This window comes from Oncorhynchus mykiss, chromosome 4 (assembly GCF_057628025.1).
Source record: "Oncorhynchus mykiss isolate SJ-2025 chromosome 4, ASM5762802v1, whole genome shotgun sequence".
Classification (NCBI taxonomy): Eukaryota; Metazoa; Chordata; class Actinopteri; order Salmoniformes; family Salmonidae; genus Oncorhynchus; species Oncorhynchus mykiss.
In genome coordinates this window covers 9,581,217-9,602,615 of record NC_143025.1, presented here as the reverse complement: position 1 = coordinate 9,602,615, position 21,399 = coordinate 9,581,217, and the positions used below count along the sequence as shown (strand labels likewise).

The 21,399-nt window shown below is 42.3% G+C and overlaps 1 protein-coding gene across 3 annotated transcripts in view; it reads right to left on the bottom strand.

The window, feature by feature from the left end:
• Positions 1 to 21,399, bottom strand: part of LOC110522717 (unconventional myosin-IXAb) — a 270,164-nt gene that overhangs the window by 116,141 nt on the left and 132,624 nt on the right. For all 3 annotated transcript variants that reach the window (XR_016495073.1, XM_090231067.1, XM_090231068.1), the window contains exon 8: positions 7,429 to 7,518. Coding sequence is in view for 2 of the 3 variants with exons in the window: in XM_090231067.1 (XP_090087193.1) it covers positions 7,429 to 7,518 (90 nt within the window). In the remaining variant the exon portion in view is untranslated. The remainder of the gene's footprint in view (positions 1 to 7,428; positions 7,519 to 21,399) is intronic.

Sequence of the window (21,399 nt, the reverse complement as noted above, 5' to 3'; positions counted from 1 at the left end):
AGGGGGAACACAGATTCACGATGAAGAATTGTGTATATATATATATATAAACACATTTCTAATAAACAATCTGTATTGTTGCACGTCCCTAAACACGTCCCATATGTACAGGTCATTTCAACTAGGTTCTGGGGAGCAGAGAATCGTGAGCAAGTAAAAATGTGTTTTAAAAAGCCTACTGCATTATTGACCTCGTCGTTATTTTTAGAGGAATGAGCTTCACTGTTTCCTGTTTCCCGTTTCCTGCTCTCAAAGGTGATATAAGGTCACATGTATTATGCAGCCCAATCAAAACACGCTCCCAATCAAAACTGCTCAAAAGGTCCATCCTGGGATTTTCAAACACGATAAAGAACATTTCCGATGACGTCTTGTTTGAACGAACATCCACTGTCACGAAACATCACAAGTCAAACACAATTAAATGATTTACCACAATGGGAGTGTTGAGTTAGATATGGAATGGATGGAGAGAAAAAATTTGCTGAAAACAAACGTTGTTTTTATAGGAGGGCCACCCTAAATAATAAGAGGGAAGTTATCAGAGAGAGTTTAGAGCCTGTAATGAGGTCTTGGTTGGAGTTTGGTCATTAGAAGCCTATGCCGGGGAGACCAAAACACAGAGAGCCGTGGTCTTTCTCGACTAATGGCTTACAAACACGCTCCGCGAGCCACGGGAGGTGTAAAACAACACCCTGCATGAGCCCACACTGCACATGGCTCGCTAGCCTCTTCTCCGCACGGGGTGGCTGTGTTTGAGGCATTTGTGTCCAATTGGATGTCTGTTTTTGATGCGAGTTTATAGGAAAGTGTGTGTTTGATTGTGTGTGTGTCTCGGTGTCTCTGTGTTAGCTACAAAGATATAAACATAGTTGTGATATAGCGTGGCAACATTTAATCTAAAGCACATGAATGCATGGTTTAAGAAGTTCCTTATCCTCCAAACGGTCTCACTTTAAAAACAGGAAACAGGAAGTGGTGGAATCTGATTATCTGGAGCCAAATCAACAGTGAGTCAGTGTAGCTTATCTACACACACTACATATACGCACACACACGCACGCACACAGCAGAGCTGGGGTTAATTAAAACAACACCGTCGTCCTCTCCCATTAGCTAGCATGAAGAAAGCAATAGCTAGTCTTCCTCTCTCATTAGCTAGAATGCTGCAGGCCAAGGCTAGTCTTCCTCTCTCATTAGCTAGCATGCAGCAGGCCAAAGCTAGTCTTCCTCTCTCATTAGCTACCATGCAGCAGGCCAAAGCTAGTCTTCCTCTCTCATTAGCTACCATGCAGCAGGCCAAAGCTAGTCTTCCTCTCTCATTAGCTACCATGCAGCAGGCCAAAGCTAGTCTTCCTCTCTCATTAGCTAGCATGCAGCAGGCCAAGGCTAGTCTTCCTCTCTCATTAGCTAGCATGCAGCAGGCCATAGCTAGTCTTCCTCTCTCATTAGCTACCATGCAGCAGGCCAAAGCTAGTCTTCCTCTCTCATGTAGCAGGCCATAGCTAGTCTTCCTCTCTCATTAGCTAGCATGCAGCAGGCCATAGCTAGTCTTCCTCTCTCATTAGCTGGCATGCAGCAAGCCTTAGCTACAATAGGCTTTTATAGGACCTCTCTCATGAAATAACTAAATTAAAGCTTGGTAATATAGAATTTCCACTAGAATAAAATGGTAATGAGAGCAGGAAACTGACAGGTATCCAACCACTCAAGTCTTTAAAAAATAAAAAATAAAACAGTATTAGGGGCCAGAAAGAGACAATGGAACAGGACCTCTCCCAAATCGGGTCCATCTGAACCCCAGTGTGACGGGACAGCTACTTTTGTCCAGGAGGGAAAATGATTTTGAGAGAAAAGATGCTACACTTGCCAAGCCCTTTCTTCATGGGCCCTTGTACAATAAAAGGCTTTAACATTATGGCAGAAAGTCATGGATTCCACAAGCTTGCTTCGGAGGGAGGGAGGGAGGGAGGGAGGGAGGGAGAGAGAGAGAGAGAGAGAGAGAGAGAGAGAGAGAGAGAGAGAGAGAGAGAGAGAGAGAGAGAGAGAGAGAGAGAGAGAGAGAGAGAGAGAGAGAGAGAGAGAGAGAGAGAGAGAGAGAGAGAGAGAGAGAGAGAGAGAGAGAGAGAGAGAGAGAGAGAGAGAGAGAGAGAGAGAGAGAGAGAGAGAGAGAGAGAGAGAGAGAGAGAGAGAGAGAGAGAGAGAGAGAGAGAGAGAGAGAGAGAGAGAGAGCGAGAAAGCGAGAGAGCACGAGCGAGAGAGAAACTATGAACTATTTCCACATCGTTACAACACTGTACATAGCCATAATGACATTTGAAATGTCTCTATTCCTTTGAAACCTTTGTGAGTGTAATGTTTACTGTTAATTTCTGATTATTCATTTCACTTGCTTTGGCAACGTTAACATATGTTCCCCATGCCAATAAAGCCCTTTACGTGTTATAACACTGAACACAATCACAGAAGTTCCCAAAGATTAAAAGACATTTCAAACGTCATATTATGTCTATATACAGTGTTGTAATGATGTTCAAATAGTTAAAGTACAAAAGGGAATATAAATAAACATAAATATAGGTTGTATTTACAATGGTGTTTGTTCTTCACTGGTTGCCCTTTTCTTGTGGCAACAGGTCACAAATCTTGCTGCTGTGATGGCACACTGTGGTATTTCACCCAGTAGATGTGGGAGTTTATTAAAACAGGATTTGTTTTTTAATTCTTTGTGGATCTGTGTAATCTGAGGGAAATATGTGTCTCTATTTGGCAGGATTTGGTTGGGTCTAAATGTGTTGCTGTCCTGTGGTTCTGTGGGGTCTTTTTGTGATTGTGAACAGAGCCCCAGGACCAGCTTGCTTAGGGGGCTCTCCTCCAGGTTCATTTCTCTGTAGGTGATGGCTTTGTTATGAAAGGTTTGGGAATCGCTTAGTTTTAGGTGGTTGTAGAATTTAACAGCTCTTTTCTGGATTTTGATAATTAGCGGGTATCGGCTCTGCATGCATTATTTGGTGTTTTACATTGTACACAAAGCATATTTTTTGCAGAAATCTGCATGCAGTCTCAATTTGTTGTTTGTCCCATTTTGTGAATTATTGGTATGTCGAATTCTATGTTCCTTTTGATGGCATTAAAGGCCCTTCTTGCCTTGCCTTTGTGGAAGTTACCTGTGGCGCTGGGGCAACGGTGCTCCAGGGCAACGGTGTGTTGTTGTATGCTCCAGGGCAACGGTGTCTAGATGGAATTTGTATTCGCAACTAGACCTTTTATGGAACACCACTGTTTTTGTCTTACTGAGATTTACTGTCAGGGCCCAGGTCTGACAGTATATGTGCAGAAGATCTAGGGACTGCTGTAGGCCCTCCATGGTTGGGGACAGAAGCACCAGATCATCAGCAAACAGTAGACATTTGACTTCAGATTCTATTATGTTGAGGCCAGGTGCTGCAGACTGTTCTAGTGCCCTCGCCAATTCATGATATATTTGTTGAAGAGGGTGGGGCTTAAGCTTCATCCCTGTCTCACCCCATGGGCCTTTGGAAAGAAATGTGTGTTTTTTTTGCCAATTTTGTTTGTGTACATGGATTTTATAATATCGTATGTTTTTCCCCTAACACCACTTTTCATCAATTTGTATAGCAGGCTTTCATGCCAAATTGAGTCAAAAACAAAAAAGATGAGAAGACTGACTTTGCCTTTGCCTTTGTTTTGTTTTTTTTTGTTTGTCAATCAGGGTGTGCAGGGTGAATACGTGGCCTGTCGTACAGTAATCAGGGTGTGCAGGGTGAATACGTGGCCTGTCGTACAGTAATCAGGGTGTGCAGGGTGAATACGTGGTCTGTCGTACAGTAATCAGGGTGTGCAGGGTGAATACGTGGTCTGTCGTACAGTAATCAGGGTGTGCAGGGTGAATACGTGGCCTGTCGTACAGTAATCAGGGTGTGCAGGGTGAATACGTGGTCTGTCGTACAGTAATTTGGTAAAAAAAAGACAATTTGACATTTGCTCAGTACATTGTTTTCGTTGAGGAAATATACGAGTCTGCTGATAATGATAATCCAGAGGATTTTCCCAAGGTTGCTGTTTACATACAGTTGAAGTTGGAAGTTTACATACACTTTAGCCAAATACATTTAAACTCAGTTTTTGACAATTCCTGACTTTTAATCCTAGTAAAAATTCCCTGTCTTAGGTCAGTTAGGATCACCACTTTATTTTAAGAATGTGCAATGTCAGAATAATAGTTGAATGATTTATTTAAGCTTTTATTTCTTTCATCACATTCCCAGTGAGTCAGAAATGTACATACACTCAATTAGTATTTGGTAGCATTTCCTCAAAATTATTTAACTTGGGTCAAACTTTTCAGGTAGCCTTCTACAAGATTCCCACAATATATTGGGTGAATTTTGGCCCATTCCTCCTGACAGAGCTGGTGTAACTGAGTCAGGTTTGTAGGCCTCTTTGCTCACACACGCTTTTTCAGGTCTGCCCACAAATTTTCTATAGGATTGAGGTCAGGGCATTGTGATGGCCACTTGACTTTGTTGTCATTGTCCATTTGGAAGACCCATTTGCAACCAAGCTTTAACTTCCTGACAGATGTCTTGAGATGTTGTTTCAATATATCCACATAATTTTTCTGCCTCATGATCCCATCTATTTTGTGAAGTGCACCAGTCCCTCCTGCAGCAAAGCACCCCCACAACATGATGCTGCCACCCCCATGCTTCACAGTTGGGGATGGTGTTCGTCGGCATGCAAGCCTGATTCTTTTTCCTCCAAACATAACGATGGTCATTATGGCCAAACAGCTCTATTTTTGTTTCATCAGACCAGAGGACATTTCTCCAATTGTACGATCTTTGTCCCCATGTGCAGTTGCAAACCGTAGTCTGGCTTTTTTTATGGCGGTTTTGGAGCAGTGGCTTCTTCCTTGCTGAGCGGCCTTTCAGGTTATGTCGATATAGGGACTCGTTTTACTGTGGATATAGATACTTTTGTACCTGTTTCCTCCAGCATCTTCACAAGGTCCTTTGCTGTTGTTCTGGGATTGATTTGTACTTTCCGCACCAAAGTACATTCATCTCTAGGAGACAGAACGCGTCTCCTTCCTGAGCGGTATGACGGCTGCATGGTCCCATGGTGTTTATACTTGCATACCATTGTTTGTACAGATGAACGTGGTACCTTCAGGCATTTGGAAATTACTCCCAAGGATGAACCAGACATGTGGAGGTCTTGGCTGATTTCTTTTGATTTTCCCATGATGTCAAGCAAAGAGGCACTGAGTTTGAAGGTAGGCCTTGAAATGCATCCACAGGTACACCTCCAATTGACTCAAATGATGTCAATTAGCCTATCAGAAGCTTCTAAAGCCATGACATCATTTTCTGGAATTTTCCAAGCTGTTTAAAGGCACAGCCTCTGACCCACTGGAATTGTGATACAGTGAATTAGAAGTGAAATAATCTGTCTGTAAACAATTGTTGGAAAAATGACTTGTGTCATGCACAAAGTAGATGTCCTAACCAACTTGCCAAAACTACAGTTTGTTAACAGGAAATTTATGGAGTGGTTGAAAAACGAGTTTTAATGACTCCAACCTAAGGGTATGTAAACTTCCGACTTCAACTGTATTTGCCATTTGAGTGAATGAGGAGCACAATCTCTGGCTTTTGTGTGTCCTCAGTGGATGTGTGTGGGGGTTGTCAAGTGAGATATCAGGGGAGCTGACAGGATTTGGTTTCTGGCCCAAACTTTATATTTGACTGTATATTCCAGTCAAAGACAGACAGCGAAAACAGGAACTCGTATGAAACCGTTGATAGCTAATGTTAGTTATTAAATTGACCTGGGCCGTGTTCATTATGCAGAAAACAGAAGAAAACAGGAACTCGTAGGAAACCGTTGATAGCTAATGTTAGTTATTAAATTGACCTGGGCCGTCCGTATTCATTATGCACAAAACAGAAGAAAACAGGAACTCGTAGGAAACCGTTGATAGCTAATGTTAGTTATTAAATTGACCTGGGCCGTGTTCATTATGCACAAAACAGAAGAAAACAGGAACTCGTAGGAAACCGTTGATAGCTAATGTTAGTTATTAAATTGACCTGGGCCGTGTTCATTATGCACAAAACAGAAGAAAACAGACTGAAACATGCCACATTAGTAAACCTCACAGGAAACAGGAAGTCACAGAGGAAGACAGCACCAACAACACAACCCTGAGGCAGCGGGGCCAGAACAAATCCTCCTGAGACTGCCCCTCACAATCCCTGGCCGCTGATGCATTCTGCAACCAAACAAAGCCACTCGGTTTTGCTTTCTTGAGGCCTTTTGGGATTTGACATTTTAAGTAATTTAGCAGACACTCTTATCCAGAGCGACTTACAGTAGGAAGGTCCACTCTTGGGAATCAAACCCACAACCCTGGCGATGCAAGTGTAATGCTCTACCAACTAAGCCACATGGGAGGTTTTACCAACTGAGCCACACGGGAGGTTTTACTCTGCCCAAAATCTGTTCTCGAAAATAAGCCCCCAAAATGATGAATTTTTGGTGGTCAATGAGTGTCAAATTTGGTCAACGATAAAAGTAATTGCTAATTTGCTACATGGGGCTTATTTGATGCAATAGAAGTTTCGTAACGTTTAGGTTGTTAGAAATGCACTGATATAAGTGTACGCACGTGGCATTCGGTCAACTTTGGAAGAAAAAATAAAACTACTTCATATTGGAGTTATAACCTGTTTTAGCTTTATAACCTGTTTTAGCTTTATAACCTGTTTTAGCATGGACATTGCCATTGAGGGCTTCCACCATTTTAAAGTAGTCAACTGGGTGGGGATTCCTATGAGTTGGGAGCAATTAGCCAAAGAAGAAGAAGAAAACTGACTTTAAAATGGAAAAATGGAGATAGCATCAAAGGCACTGCCCATGCTGTCACAGACGCTATAATGGTACAAACACAAAGATGAGTCCTCTATCTATCGATGGCCTGTTGTTCACACGCATATCTTGCCCTCTCATTGGCTAGAATGGTTCCACCTGATCTCGCCTCCTTCCATCCCGCCTGCCTCCCATCTTTGAGGACATGTATTTCCATTGTTGGAGTGGTCACTTGACAGTCTTGTCAATATAATAGACAATCTTTGACTGTACACCCTCCCCCCCCATTGACTACAAAAGCCTTTTGAGTTTTGGCGTCAGGAAAGCAAATACAAACAAAAAAGGAGAGTTCATAAACAGAACTCTATAAATGATTCTGTAGGAGAGTTCTGAAGGTCTGAGGCCGTGGTGATGTCACTTTGGGGTCAGATAGGGTTCAAAGCCGTCTGTGTGGTGCGGTACAGTTGTGTTATTATATTTTGTTGTTGTGGTAGTGTTTGTTATCGTAAGCAGAGCGGGAAATGTCGCGCTCACCTCGGCCAGTTTGTACGGAACGATCAGCCTCTCTCCCACAGTCACCGTCTTCCTGGTGGTCAGAGCCTCGAACAGCATCTCCTCCTTCACCTTCAAAGACAAGTTCAAGGACACAGGTCAGCCAGTCTAGATAACAACAACCCTCCCCCTTTCTGACTGACACAGTTAGCTTATTGTATAGAGCAGAACAGACAGACAGACAGACAGACAGACAGACAGACAGACAGACAGACAGACAGACAGCTAGCTAGCGGCTAACAGCTATTTTTGTCAGTTACCTCCTTTATAATGGTCTTCGTAATGGTTTTTATAATAGTATTTATAATGGTCTTTAAAATAGTCTTTAAAATTGTCTTTATAATGGTCTTTAAAATGGTCTTTAAAATGGTATTTAAAATAGTCTTTACAATGGTCTTTACAATGGTCTTTACAATGGTCTTTACAATGGTCTTTAAAATAGTCTTTAAAATAGTCTTTACAATGGTCTTTAAAATTGTCTTTATAATGGTCTGTACTGTAAACAGCTGCATTTGAGGGGGGAACTAATCTGATTTAATTTCATACTTCCTGGTAATCCCCAACTGGGTGTCAAACTGCTCACTGATTGGTTGGTTCTGCATGGTAACAGGACTTTAAAATCTTCTCTGCTGTTATGTTAATACATTTCTCAATCAAGCAATTGGGAGATGTGCTCTAAGGCACTGGACCACTGGTTTGGAGTCAGCTTTTCAAATTCCCATTGTAACAATGGCTGTGACACAGACCGAGTCAAAACTGAACCTGGAACTGTGTTACTGCCACAGTTGCATCACTCAATACTACTAGCTCAACCTAGCCTAGCCCTCCTGGGACCCTGAGGTCCGGCCAGAGGATCTAGTCTATCATCTCCACCATCTGACACAGCTCCACTCTCTCTTCCTGTTCTGCCCCAACAGGAAACAGGGTGTCCGAGCCAGTCATATTACCATTCATGCATCAGTCGACGCTACAACCAACTAGCATTCCCTGAAGTGCTGCTCACACGACAACACAGTCTAGTAAACATATTAACTCAGCAAAAAAAAAAGAAACCTCCTCTCACTGTCAACAGCATTTATTTTCAGCACACTTAAACATGTGTAAATATTTGTGTGAACATAACAACATTCAACAACTGAGACATAAACTGAACAAGTTCCACAGACATGTGACTAACAGAAATTGAATAATGTGTTCCTGAAGAAAGGGGGGGGGGCAAAAATCAACAGTAACAGTCAGTATCTGTTGTGGCCACCAGCTGCATAAAGTACTGCAGTGCATATCCTCCTCATGCACTGCACCAGATTTGCCAGTTCTTGCTGTGAGATGTTACCCCACTCTTCCACCAAGGCACCTGCATGTTCCCGGACATTTCTGGGGGGGAATGGCCCTAGCCCTCACCTTCCGATCCAACAGGTCCCAGGCATGTTCAATGGGATTGAGATCTGGGCTCTTTGCTGGCCATGGCAGAACACTGACATTCTTGTCTTGCAGGAAATCACACACAGAACGAGCAGTATGGCTGGTGGCATTGTCATGCTGGAGGTTCATGTCAGGATGAGCCTGCAGGAAGGGTACCACATGAGGGAGGAGGATGTCTTCCCTGTAACGCAGTGTTGAGATTTTGCCTTCAAAGACAAGCTCAGTCAGATGATACTGTGACACACCGCCCCCAGACCATGATGGACCCTCCACCTCCAAATCGATGCCACTCCAGAGTACAGGCCTCGGTGTAACGCTCATTCCTGCGACGATAAACACAAATCCGGCCATCACCCCTGGTGAGACAATACCGCGACTCGTCAGTGAAGAGCACTTTTTGCCAGTCCTGTCTGGTCCAGCGATGGTGGGTTTGTGCCCATAGACAACGTTGTTGCCAGTGATGTCTGGTGAGGACCTGTCTTACAACAGGCCTACAAGCCCTCAGTCCAGCCTCTCTCAGCCTATTGCGGACAGTCTGAGCACTGATGGAGGGATTGTGTGTTCCTGGTGTAACTCGGGCAGTTGTTGTTGCCATCCTGTACCTGTACCGCAGGTGTGATGTTTGGATGTACCGATCCTGTGCAGGTGTTGTTACACGTGGTCTGCCATTGCGAGGACAATCAACTGTCCGTCCTGTCTCCTGTAGCACTGTCTTAGGCGTCTCAGAGTACAGACATGGCAATTTATTGCCCTGGTCACATCTGTAGTCCTCATGCCTCCTTGCAGCGTGCCTAAGGCACGTTCACACAGATGAGCAGGGACCCTGGGCATCTTTCTTTGGCTGTATTTTCAGAGTCAGTAGAAAGGCCTCTTTAGTGTCCTAAGTTTTCATAACTCTGACTTTAATTGCCTACCGTCTGTAAGCTGTTAGTGTCTTAACGACCGTTCCACAGGGGCATGTTCATTAATTGTTTATGGTTCATTGAACAAGCATGGGAAACAGTGGGAAACCTTTACAATGAAGATCTGTGAAGTTATTTGGATTTTTACGAATAGATGATGATTGGTGACAGACAGTTCACGCATGGTATGATACTGTTAGACAATATAACACAATAAACACAATAAATAATAAGCAATACATAATAATAAGACACAATAAATACATTCCCTGGTTTTACCTCCCAGTTGGAGGGTCCCCAGAATCAGAAGGTAAAAAAACAGGAAAATCCTCCAACCAGGATTTCTGGAAAACCAGGGAATATATTGAAATTGATACTATACTATGTTCTGAAGGGCGTAGATATTTACTGCTTATGTTAGTCGTTTTTGAGTTGACTTTTAAGAAAGTGCTAGCACCTATATCACTCCCATTGTTTTACAGTAGTGCTAATGCTAATGCTTATCTCTTAGCCAAGTAAACTAATCCTAATCTTCAGTTGACGACACTCCGGTCTATAAATGAATTGCATAACTAAGTAGATGTAAAAAAACAAACATGCAAATCACGTGACCTATCCCGTTAAATCTAGAATCAGGTGACCTATCCCGTTAAATCTAGAATCAGGTGACCTATCCCGTTAAATCTAGAATCAGGTGACCTATCCCGTTAAATCTAGAATCAGGTGACCTATCCCATTCAATCTAGAATCAGGTGACCTATCCCGTTAAATCTAGAATCAGGTGACCTATCCCGTTAAATCTAGAATCAGCTGACCTATCCCGTTAAATCTAGAATCAGGTGACCTATCCCGTTAAATCTAGAATCAGGTGACCTATCCCGTTAAATCTAGAATCAGGTGACCTATCCCGTTAAATCTAGAATCGTTAGTTAAAAACCTGTTAAGGATATGGCAGACATATGCCCCCTTTGGAGAGATTGGGTACCCCTAGTAAACTGAAAAAAAAATCTGTCAAAAATTGCTAATATATGCAAATAAAAATTATTATTGGATAGAAAACACTCTAAAGATTCTAAAACCGTTGGAATTATGTCTGTAAGTATAGCAGAACTCACAGGGCAGGCATTCTTCCAAACTAGTTTTTGTGGCCATGAAAGTTGGAGCAACTTTGACGTCATGGCCCCCACCCTTCCCAACCAGTTATGATTCTGGGGACACTTTCTATCTCTTCCGCTAGATGTCCTCTTTCATTAGAGAGGATTTGAATCGTTTCAATCCCGCGAGAATTGACCCTATGGGAGTGAAATTAGTGCGTGCCACGAGAGAATAGGCTGTGCGCAGGGGCGCGAATTGGTCCCAGCCATTCCTTTGTTCCAGCACTCAAGAGAAGGGCAGACGATGGCCGATTGAATTGAAGTTTGTTTTGCGTGTCTAAAACATCATAAAGCTTGCTTCTGCACTTAGTTTGACCTGTTTAGTCGACATATAATATGTCATTTTGAAGTTTTGATGCGCAACTTTTCCGGACCAGAGGACGTTTTGGGTGCATTTCAGCTGATGTTATTAGCAGTAGCTAATACAAAGACGCAAGACTTGAAACCAAACGATGTATTGGGAAAGTATGAAGCCTTCCAGAACATTCTGAACGAAGACCATCGAAGGTAAGGGAATATTTATGCTTAAATCTGTGTTTCTGTTGACTCCAACATTACGTAGAAATGTAGCTTGGAACTGAGCGCCGTCTCAGCATATAGAATAGTGTGCGATTTCTGTAACGTTAAAAATAAATCTAACAAAGCGGTTGCATAAAGAAGCAGTGTATCTTTCTAACTATATGTAGAACATGTATATTTAGTCAAAGTTTATGATGTCTATTTACGTTATCTTGCCGCGCTACATAGATTTCCTGCGGGCATTTTTGAGTAATTTCTGAACGTGAACTCACTGTAAATGGACATTTATGGATATAAATGGCATATTATTGAAAAAAAAAAAAATGTACTGTGTAACATGTCATATTACTGTCATCTGATGAAGATTTTCAAAAGGTTAGTGAGCGATTTATTTTTTAATCCTGCGTTTGTTGATTGCATGTTTTGGCTATTCAAATGAGCTGTGTCTGGTGGTGGTTTTACATATATATGTGCTATGTTTTCGCCGTAAAACATTTTAGAAATCTGACTTGCTGGCTAGATGAACAAGGTGTTTATCTTTCATTTGAGCTATTGGACTTGTTAATGTGTGGAGGTTAAATATTTTTAAGAATATTTTTGCGTTCCATGCGCCACCGTTTCAGCTGAACGTGGGAGGGTTGATTCCCAATTGGGAACCAGTATCGTAGACAGGTTAATAGAAAAGAACAGCACAAGGACAAAACTACATAAATTAAAAAATGGCACACGTAGTCTACATTCAAAACATACAGTCATGGCCAAAAGTTTTGAGAATGACACAAATATACATTCTCACAAAGTCTGCTACCTCAGTTTGTATGATGGCAATTTGTATATACACCAGAATGTTATGAAGAGTGATGAGATGAATTGCAATTAATTGCAAAGTCCCTCTTTGCCATGCAAATTAACTGAATCCCCAAAAAACATTTCCACTGCATTTCAGCCCTGCCACAAAAGGACCAGCTGGCATGTCAGTGATTCTCTCGTTAACACAGGTGTGAGTGTTGACGAGGACAAGGCTGGAGATCACTCTGTCATGCTGATTGAGTTCGAATAACAGACTGGAAGCTTCAAAAGGAGGGTGGTGCTTGGAATCATTGTTCTTCCTCTGTCAACCATGGTTACCTGCAAGGAAACACATGCAGTCATCATTGCCTTGCACAAAAAGGGCTTCACAGGCAAGGATATTGCTGCCAGTAAGATTGCACCTAAATCAACCATTTATTGGATCATTAAGAACTTCAAGGAAAGTGGTTCAATTGTTGTGAAGAAGGCTTCAGGGTGCCCAAGAAAGTCCAGCAAACGCCAGGACCGTCTCCTAAAGTTGATTCAGCGGTGGGATCGGGGCACCACCAGTACAGAGCTTGCTCAGGAATGGCAGCAGGCAGGTGTGAGTGCATCTGCATGCACAGTGAGGCAAATACTTTTGGAGGATGGCCTAGTGTCAAGAAGGGCAGCAAAGAAGCCACTTCTCTCCAGGAAAAACATCAGGGACAGACTGATATTCTGCAAAAGGTACAGGGATTGGACTGCTGAGGACTGGGGTAAAGTCATTTTCTCTGATGAATCCCCTTTCCGAATCTTTGGGGCATCCGGAAAAAAAGCTTGTCCGGAGAAGACAAGGTGAGTGCTACCATCAGTCTTGTGTCATGCCAACAGTAAAGCATCCTGAGACCATTCATGTGTGGGGTTGCTTCTCAGCCAAGGGAGTGGACTCACTCACAATTTTGCCTAAGAACACAGCCATGAATAAAGAAGGGTACCAACACATCCTCCGAGAGCAACTCCTCCCAACCATCCAGGAACAGTTTGGTGACGAACAATGCCTTTTCCAGCATGATGGAGCACCTTGCCATAAGGCAAAAGTGATACCTAAGTGGCTCGGGGAACAAAACATCGACATTTTGGGTCCATGGCCAGGAAACTCCCCAGACCTTAATCCCATTGAGAACTTGTGGTCAATCCTCAAGAGGTGGGTGGACAAACAAAAACCCACAAACTCTGACAAACTCCAAGCATTGATTATGCAAGAATGGGCTGCCATCAGTCAGGATGTGGCCCAGAAGTTAATTGACAGCATGCCAGGGCGGATTGCAGAGGTCTGGAAAAAGAAGGGTCAGCACTGCAAATATTGACTCTTTGATCAACTTCATGTAATTGTCAATAAAAGCCTTGGACACTTGTGAAATGCTTGTAATTATACTTCAGTATTCCATAGTAACATCTGACAAAAAAATATCTAAAGACACTGAAGCAGCAAACTTTGTGAAAATTAAATATTTGTGTCATTCTCAAAACTTTTGGCCACGACTGTACACAAAAACTACGTCAAATAGGGAAGAGGCGTTGTGCCGTGAGGTGTTGCTTCATCTGTTTTTTTAAACCAGGTCTGCTGTTCATGTGAGCAATATGTGACGGGAAGAAAGTTCCATGCAATAATGGCTCTATATAATACTGCTTTCTTGAATTTATTCTGGATTTGGGGACTGTGTAAAGACCCCTGGTGGCATGTCTGGTGGGGTAAGTGTGTGTGTGTGTGTCAGAGCTGTGTGTAAGTTGACTAGGCAAACCATTTGGAATTTCTAACACATGAATGTTTCTTATTAAAAAAAAGAAGTGACACAGTCAGTCTCTCCTCAACTCTTATTGAAGAGAGTCTGGCATGAATAGTATTTATATCAGTCCTCTGATTACAATGAAGAGCAAGATGTGCTGCTCTGTTCTGGGACAGCTGCAGCTTAACTAGGTATTTCTTTGCAGCACTTGACCATATGACTGGACAATAATCAAGAGAAGATAAAACTAGAGCCTACAGGACTTGACCATATGACTGGACAATAATCAAGATAAGATAAAACTAGAGCCTACAGGACTTGACAATATGACTGGACAATAATCAAGATTAGATAAAACTAGAGCCTACAGGACTTGACCATATGACTGGGTGATAATCAAGAGAAGATAAAACTAGAACCTGCAGGACCTGCTTTGTGTGGTGTCAAACAAGCAGAGCATCTCTTTACTACAGACAGACCTCTTCCCGTCTCTACAACCATAGAATCTATATGTTTTGACCATGACAGTTTACAATCTGGACCCAACATATAGGCTTGTTTGGCTCCAATGCTTGTAAACAAAACAAAACGTGAACGTAAACATACACTGTGTATAGCATGGTTAAAACGCACATGTTGATATCTTGGATGGTCAGTCCTTGCATCCATAGCTCTATGAATTTGAGAGTGGTTACAAAAACAGAGGCGGGGTGTCCACTTGTCCATGGTCGAGTTCGTTTTGCCGGTGCTGACCCGGTGTTGACCCGGTGCTGACCCGGTGTTGACCCGGTGCTGACCCGGTGTTGACCCGGTGCCTCAGGTGCAACGGCGTAGCCACGGGTAGGTTTGATCCCCCCAAAAAAGTTACTATTATAATTCAATATACATTTTGATTTGTAATATTTTATTACATTTTTAAAATAAATGGATGTGAGATTTATTTTCTATGGGTAATGTTTATTATTAATGTTTATTAATTAATATAATGTAACAAAGAAATAGTCCGCGACAATCAAGTTTGCTTCCAACTATTGGTTACATTTTTATTTAAATCATACGGTGGTTTACATGAAAAACCTGGCAACGTCATGTGGATAGCGCATAAGCTAGCACGCTCTACCACGCTAGTTTACTCGAAGTGACTCACCAGCTACGGTAATTTAGTAGTTCTAGCAATGGCAAACCAAAATGTCCATCACTGGGGTTTTCAAAAAAAGACATCTGGAGGAAAATGTGCGTTTGTCTGAGAATAATTTGGATCAATATACTGATAGCTTCCAGAATGAGACATTAACAGGTGGCGCCAGGATAGACACAACCACAATCGCCATCACAACTGCCAATGCCACGTTGAGCCAGGCATGCTTGCCTACCCCACCGTCTCCTCTCGTTATTGATTGACCGACAGATTTGTCTGCCATTGATGAACCAGCCTGTCAACCAAAGCTAGCAACATTCCCTTCAAGTATGATAAACGGCAAAGTCACACTGCTTCTCTTCAAGGTGGTATGACCTTCAATTTCATCTCAAAGTATGACTCAGAAATACAAAAACAGGCTTAATGAGCTACCTCGCAATGCCACGCTTATGAGCCCCGGAATTCAGAACGAGTTGCAGCATCGTTGTTACTGTGGAGGATAAAAGATGAAGTTCATTCTGCGTCTTCCACGTATTTTGCCAAACTAGCAGATGAATATAAAGATCAATCTAAACAAGAACTTATTGCTGTGTGTGTCCAATACATTCATGCTGGAATGATTAAAGAAAAGAGCTGTTGGGTTTAATGAAGCCGCTGATTTATCTGCACAAGGAATTTCTCTGAGAATACTTAGTGTTGGAACCCCTGGAGTTGGATCCCACTGTGTGGGGTTTTATTTCGATGGCGCTTCAATCATGTCAGTGTAACAGTTTTGCTTCCGTCCCTCTCCTCGCCCTTACCTGGGCTCGAACCAGGGACCCTCTGCACAAATCGACAACAGCCACCCTCAAAGCATCGTTACCGATCGCTCAACAAAAGCCGCGGCCCTTGCAGAGCAAGGGGAACCACTACTTCAATGTCTCCGAACGAGTGACGTCACTGATATAAACACTATTAGCGCGCACCCCACTAACTAGCTATCCATTTCACACCAGTTACATCAGGGAACAGACTAAAGCAAACATTTAAGCAAGCGGTATATGTGCATTGCCACTCCCACCGTTTGAATTTGGTTCTGAGCAGCGCGGCAAAAGTGTCAGGACCTTTTTTTGGACACAGTAATACATCAGCTACACACATTTATGAGTGGATCCCACAGACATGCTGGATTCATAGAAGTACAGAAAGAGTTGCATCCCCATTAGACTCATGTATCGATCTAGAAAGATCCACGTTGGAGTTCAAAGTCAGGATCTGTGAGTAAAGTGCTGTTAACACTAGATGTCATTTTTAGAGGTTCTTGCAGAATTTTCAGAGGCTTGTGGACGAAACAAATTAGAAGCCGATGACCTCTTACAACAAATCCAGAACAAGACGTTTTTATTCCTGTTAGTCACATTTAGTAAATTGTTTTGACATTTAGTGATTTTGCGATGAAGGGATTACAAAGCTCTACATTATCTGTGACGTACTGTATTGGTTTAATTGAAATCCTCAAAAGCAGCTTTTCTACGTTCAGAGAACTCAGGGGGAGACTTTGATAAAGTTCTCAAGCTAACTGAAGAGATGATGATTAAGAATGATATTAGTAATTGGTATGTGACGACATCACGGCAGCGAAAACTGACTGTAAAAGTGGCAGACAGTCACAATTTCATTATGGAAAACATCCAGCATCAAGAGTGACAGTGACCTGAGGCAACTTTGGAACAATATTCTAGACCGACAGATTACTGAGTTGAACTCAAGAAGACCCATATGGGATCATGCAAGCGGCAGCCTCCTTTCCCAAAGAATCCCAAACCTGCGGCCTTAAAGAGCAGCTGAAGACCACATGCGATCATTATGCAACATCAAGTGAGGATGCGGAATTCACTGTTTTTATTCAGCAGTTGAGTCGCAAAATGAAGATGGGAAATAGTGACTTTTCCTCCATAATGAGTGTACTCGACAGCTGCCCTGATGATATTTTCCCTAATATAAACTCTCTGTTAAGGATCATTGTCACACTTCCAATGACATCATGCAGCGTGGAGAGACTTTTCTCAACAACAACTAGGATAAAACATCGTCTTCACACATCAGTGACCAGGGCCCAGCTGAACCAGTTTGCTGTCTTTAGAGCGTCAACTGACAGCTCCATTGGATTGTGATGAAATCATCACCATATTCAACTCAAAGCCTCGCCGTCTGCACCTTGTGATGTAGGTCACGACTTATTGATACGTCTACTAGAAGGTAAGGTACCTTTTTATAGTACTACTTCCTGCCCTGGTATAAATGGTAACATTAAATATAGACTTGTTTGCCCATCGAGATTAAAGTGCGTCTGAAGATGAGTTTTATGTTGTTGGAAACTGGTCTGAAGTTACCGTCTTATTTTAATATGCTGGGATGGGTATTTATTTGTATATTTAACGAGGTTGCTCCGAGTACTATGCACTAGTATAAAACGATTGTTTTACAAAATAATATACGGTGATACACATCTCAAAATAAATGTAATAAACAAGTAGAAAAAAATGCCTATCCAAATTTATCTAGGCCTATCCAAAAATAATAATCTGACTGGGCCATGCAAAACAAATTGGTTTAAACTGCAGATTCTAGCTTTATTAAGGCAGAAAACCCTGCCTTATTTGAGTAGCATGCCACTGTGTCTACAGTACCAGAGCATTGAGAAACCCCAGTATTTCCCTCCACGGTGCTTCTACTCCCACTGACCCGGAACACGTGGCGAACATGTGCGTTCTCACATCACACGGTCACATGAGTCACATGTTCCTCACTGGTGGCACAAAACGACTGCCTTAAAAAAAATTTAAAAAACAGTTCCCCTTTCTGCATAATACCCCCGAGGGCATAGTTGTCAGGCTTTCTGACACACTTTGGTCATTGTTTTGTCCATGGGCACTTTTAGAAGTGGGAGGGGAAATTATGTTATTCCTCTCCCACTTGTTATTCCCCCTCCCTCCCATACAAATATATATATGTAGGTTTTAAATGTCAGTGTGCATAAGTAGCGGTTGTGTCATGGATATGACAGTGTTATGTAGGTTTTAACGTCAGTGTGCATAAGTAGGGGTTGTGTCATGGATATGACAGTGTTATGTAGGTTTTAATGTCAGTGTGCATAAGTAGGGGTTGTGTCATGGATATGACAGTGTTGTGTATGTTTTAATGTCAGTGTGCATAAGTAGGGGTTGTGTCATGGATATGACAGTGTTATGTAGGTTTTAATGTCAGTGTGCATAAGTAGGGGTTGTGTCATGGATATGACAGTGCTATGTATGTTTTAATGTCAGTGTGCATAAGTAGGGGTTGTGTCATGGATATGACAGTGTTATGTATGTTTTAATGTCAGTGTGCATAAGTAGGGGTTGTGTCATGGATATGACAGTGTTATGTAGGTTTTAATGTCAGTGTGCATAAGTAGGGGTTGTGTCATGGATATGACAGTGTTATGTATGTTTTAATGTCAGTGTGCATAAGTAGGGGTTGTGTCATGGATATGACAGTGTTATGTAGGTTTTAATGTCAGTGTGCATAAGTAGGGGTTGTGTCATGGATATGACAGTGTTATGTATGTTTTAATGTCAGTGTGCATAAGTAGGGGTTGTGTCATGGATATGACAGTGTTATGTAGGTTTTAACGTCCGTGTCCTATAACAGCTAATGACAATTGATGGAGCTCTCCTTCCGTCTTTAAAGCACAGCACCATAATATGCCTGTGACAATGACATACTACATGATGGTGAGAGAAATTCTCAGTTGGCTGCCAGTATTAGTGCTCAGAGGCCATCGCTGAGAAACCACAATGGAAGTGATGTGTTGTTAGAGTCCATAGCTGAGAGAGTTATAATGTGTTTTTAGAGTCCATAGCTGAGAGAGTTATAATGTGTTGCTATAGTCCATAGCTGAGAGAGTTATAATGTGTTGTTAGAGTCCATAGCTGAGAGAGTTATAATGTGTTGTTAGAGTCCATAGCTGAGAGAGTTATAATGTGTTGTTAGAGTCCATAGCTGAGAGAGTTATAATGTGTTGTTAGAGTCCATAGCTGAGAGAGTTATAATGTGTTGTTAGAGTCCATAGCTGAGAGAGTTATAATGTGTTGTTAGAGTCCATAGCTGAGAGAGTTATAATGTGTTGTTAGAGTCCATAGCTGAGAGAGTTATAATGTGTTGTTAGAGTCCATAGCTGAGAGAGTTATAATGTGTTGTTAGAGTCCATAGCTGAGAGAGTTATAATGTGTTGCTATAGTCCATAGCTGAGAGAGTTATGTGTTGTTAGAGTCCATAGCTGAGAGAGTTATAATGTGTTGTTAGAGTCCATAGCTGAGAGAGTTATAATGTGTTGTTAGAGTCCATAGCTGAGAGAGTTATAATGTGTTGTTAGAGTCCATAGCTGAGAGAGTTATAATGTGTTGCTAGAGTCCATAGCTGAGAGAGTTATAATGTGTTGTTAGAGTCCATAGCTGAGAGAGTTATAATGTGTTGTTAGAGTCCATAGCTGAGAGAGTTATAATGTGTTGTTAGAGTCCATAGCTGAGAGAGTTATAATGTGTTGTTAGAGTCCATAGCTGAGAGAGTTATAATGTGTTGTTAGAGTCCATAGCTGAGAGAGTTATAATGTGTTGTTAGAGTCCATAGCTGAGAGAGTTATAATGTGTTAGAGTCCATGGCTGAGAGAGTTATAATGTGTTGTTAGAGTCCATAGCTGAGAGAGTTATAATGTGTTGTTAGAGTCCATAGCTGAGAGAGTTATAATGTGTTAGAGTCCATGGCTGAGAGAGTTATAATGTGTTGTTAGAGTCCATAGCTGAGAGAGTTATAATGTATTGTTAGAGTCCATAGCTGAGCAGGGCACAGGGTGTAGGAGCTGTGGGCGTGTCTAATGCAAGCCCAATTCCACAAGGTACTTGTGTGTTTGTTAGCACTGTGATAGAAACGTGAGACAGACTACTGGAACTACAAAAAATTACAATGCTTTTTCTCTCACTATCGAGCTGATCTGAACAGTATGCTGAAACAGTACTGTTTCAGCACGGTTCCAGCACGGTTCCAGCATGGTTCCAGCATGGTTCCAGCATGGTTCCAACATGGTTCCAGCATGGTTTCAGCATGGTTCCAACATGGTTCCAACATGGTTCCAGCATGGTTCCAGCATGGTTCCAGCATGGCTTCAGCATGGTTTCAGCATGGTTCCAACATGGTTCCAGCATGGTTCCAACATGGTTCCAGTACTGTTTTAGCAGGGTTCCAGCATGGTTCCAACATGGTTCCAGCATGGTTTCAGCATGGTTCCAACATGGTTCCAACATGGTTCCAGTACTGTTTTAGCAGGGTTCCAGCATGGTTCCAACATGGTTCCAGTACTGTTTCAGCAGGGTTCCAGCATGGTTCCAACATGGTTCCAGCATGGTTTCAGCATGGTTCCAACATGGTTCCAACATGGTTCCAGTACTGTTTTAGCAGGGTTCCAGCATGGTTCCAACATGGTTTCAGTACTGTTTCAGCAGGGTTCCAGCATGGTTCCAGCATGGTTCCAACATGGTTCCAACATGGTCTCAGCAGGGTTCCAGCATGGTTCCAACATGGTTTCAGCAGGGTTCCAGCATGGTTCCAACATGGTTCCAACATGGTTTCAGCATGGTTCAGCACGGTGGATGTATAACCAGGCCACAGTACAGCTTCACGTGGAATGGCTTGGATCAGTTCAGTCATGTGAACAGGGTACAACATGTCTCCTTTAAGGAGAACGATGCGATGAACCCAAAAATAAAGACGCTCTTCTGAGCACATAAACAAGTTCTGAGAAGAAGTATAAACAGTTATTCTACGGACCTCTTCTGTTCTGAAACCAGTTTTCTCTGGTTCTGTCCAGTTCACACATCTGCCACACTTTCAACACCATCAGTGCTTTCTGTTGATGTTCTGTCTCCCACTTACGTTCCTCAGAACTGGAACAAGCCCCTTGTCTAATCGTGTTGGTCCAATATGACCGGCTCAAATCAAATCAAATCAAATGTATTTATATAGCCCTTCGTACATCAGCTGATATCTCAAAGTGCTGTACAGAAACCCAGCCTAAAACCCCAAACATCAAGCAATGCAAGTGTAGAAGCACGAGGCTCAGTGTGTTGTGTTGGCGCTAACGGGGCTCATGTGGGCCCGGCCACCATGTATTTACAGAGTACGGTTGTACGCACACAATAATGTGATCATTGTGGATAGTCTATAATAGTTGAATTAAAAACGTT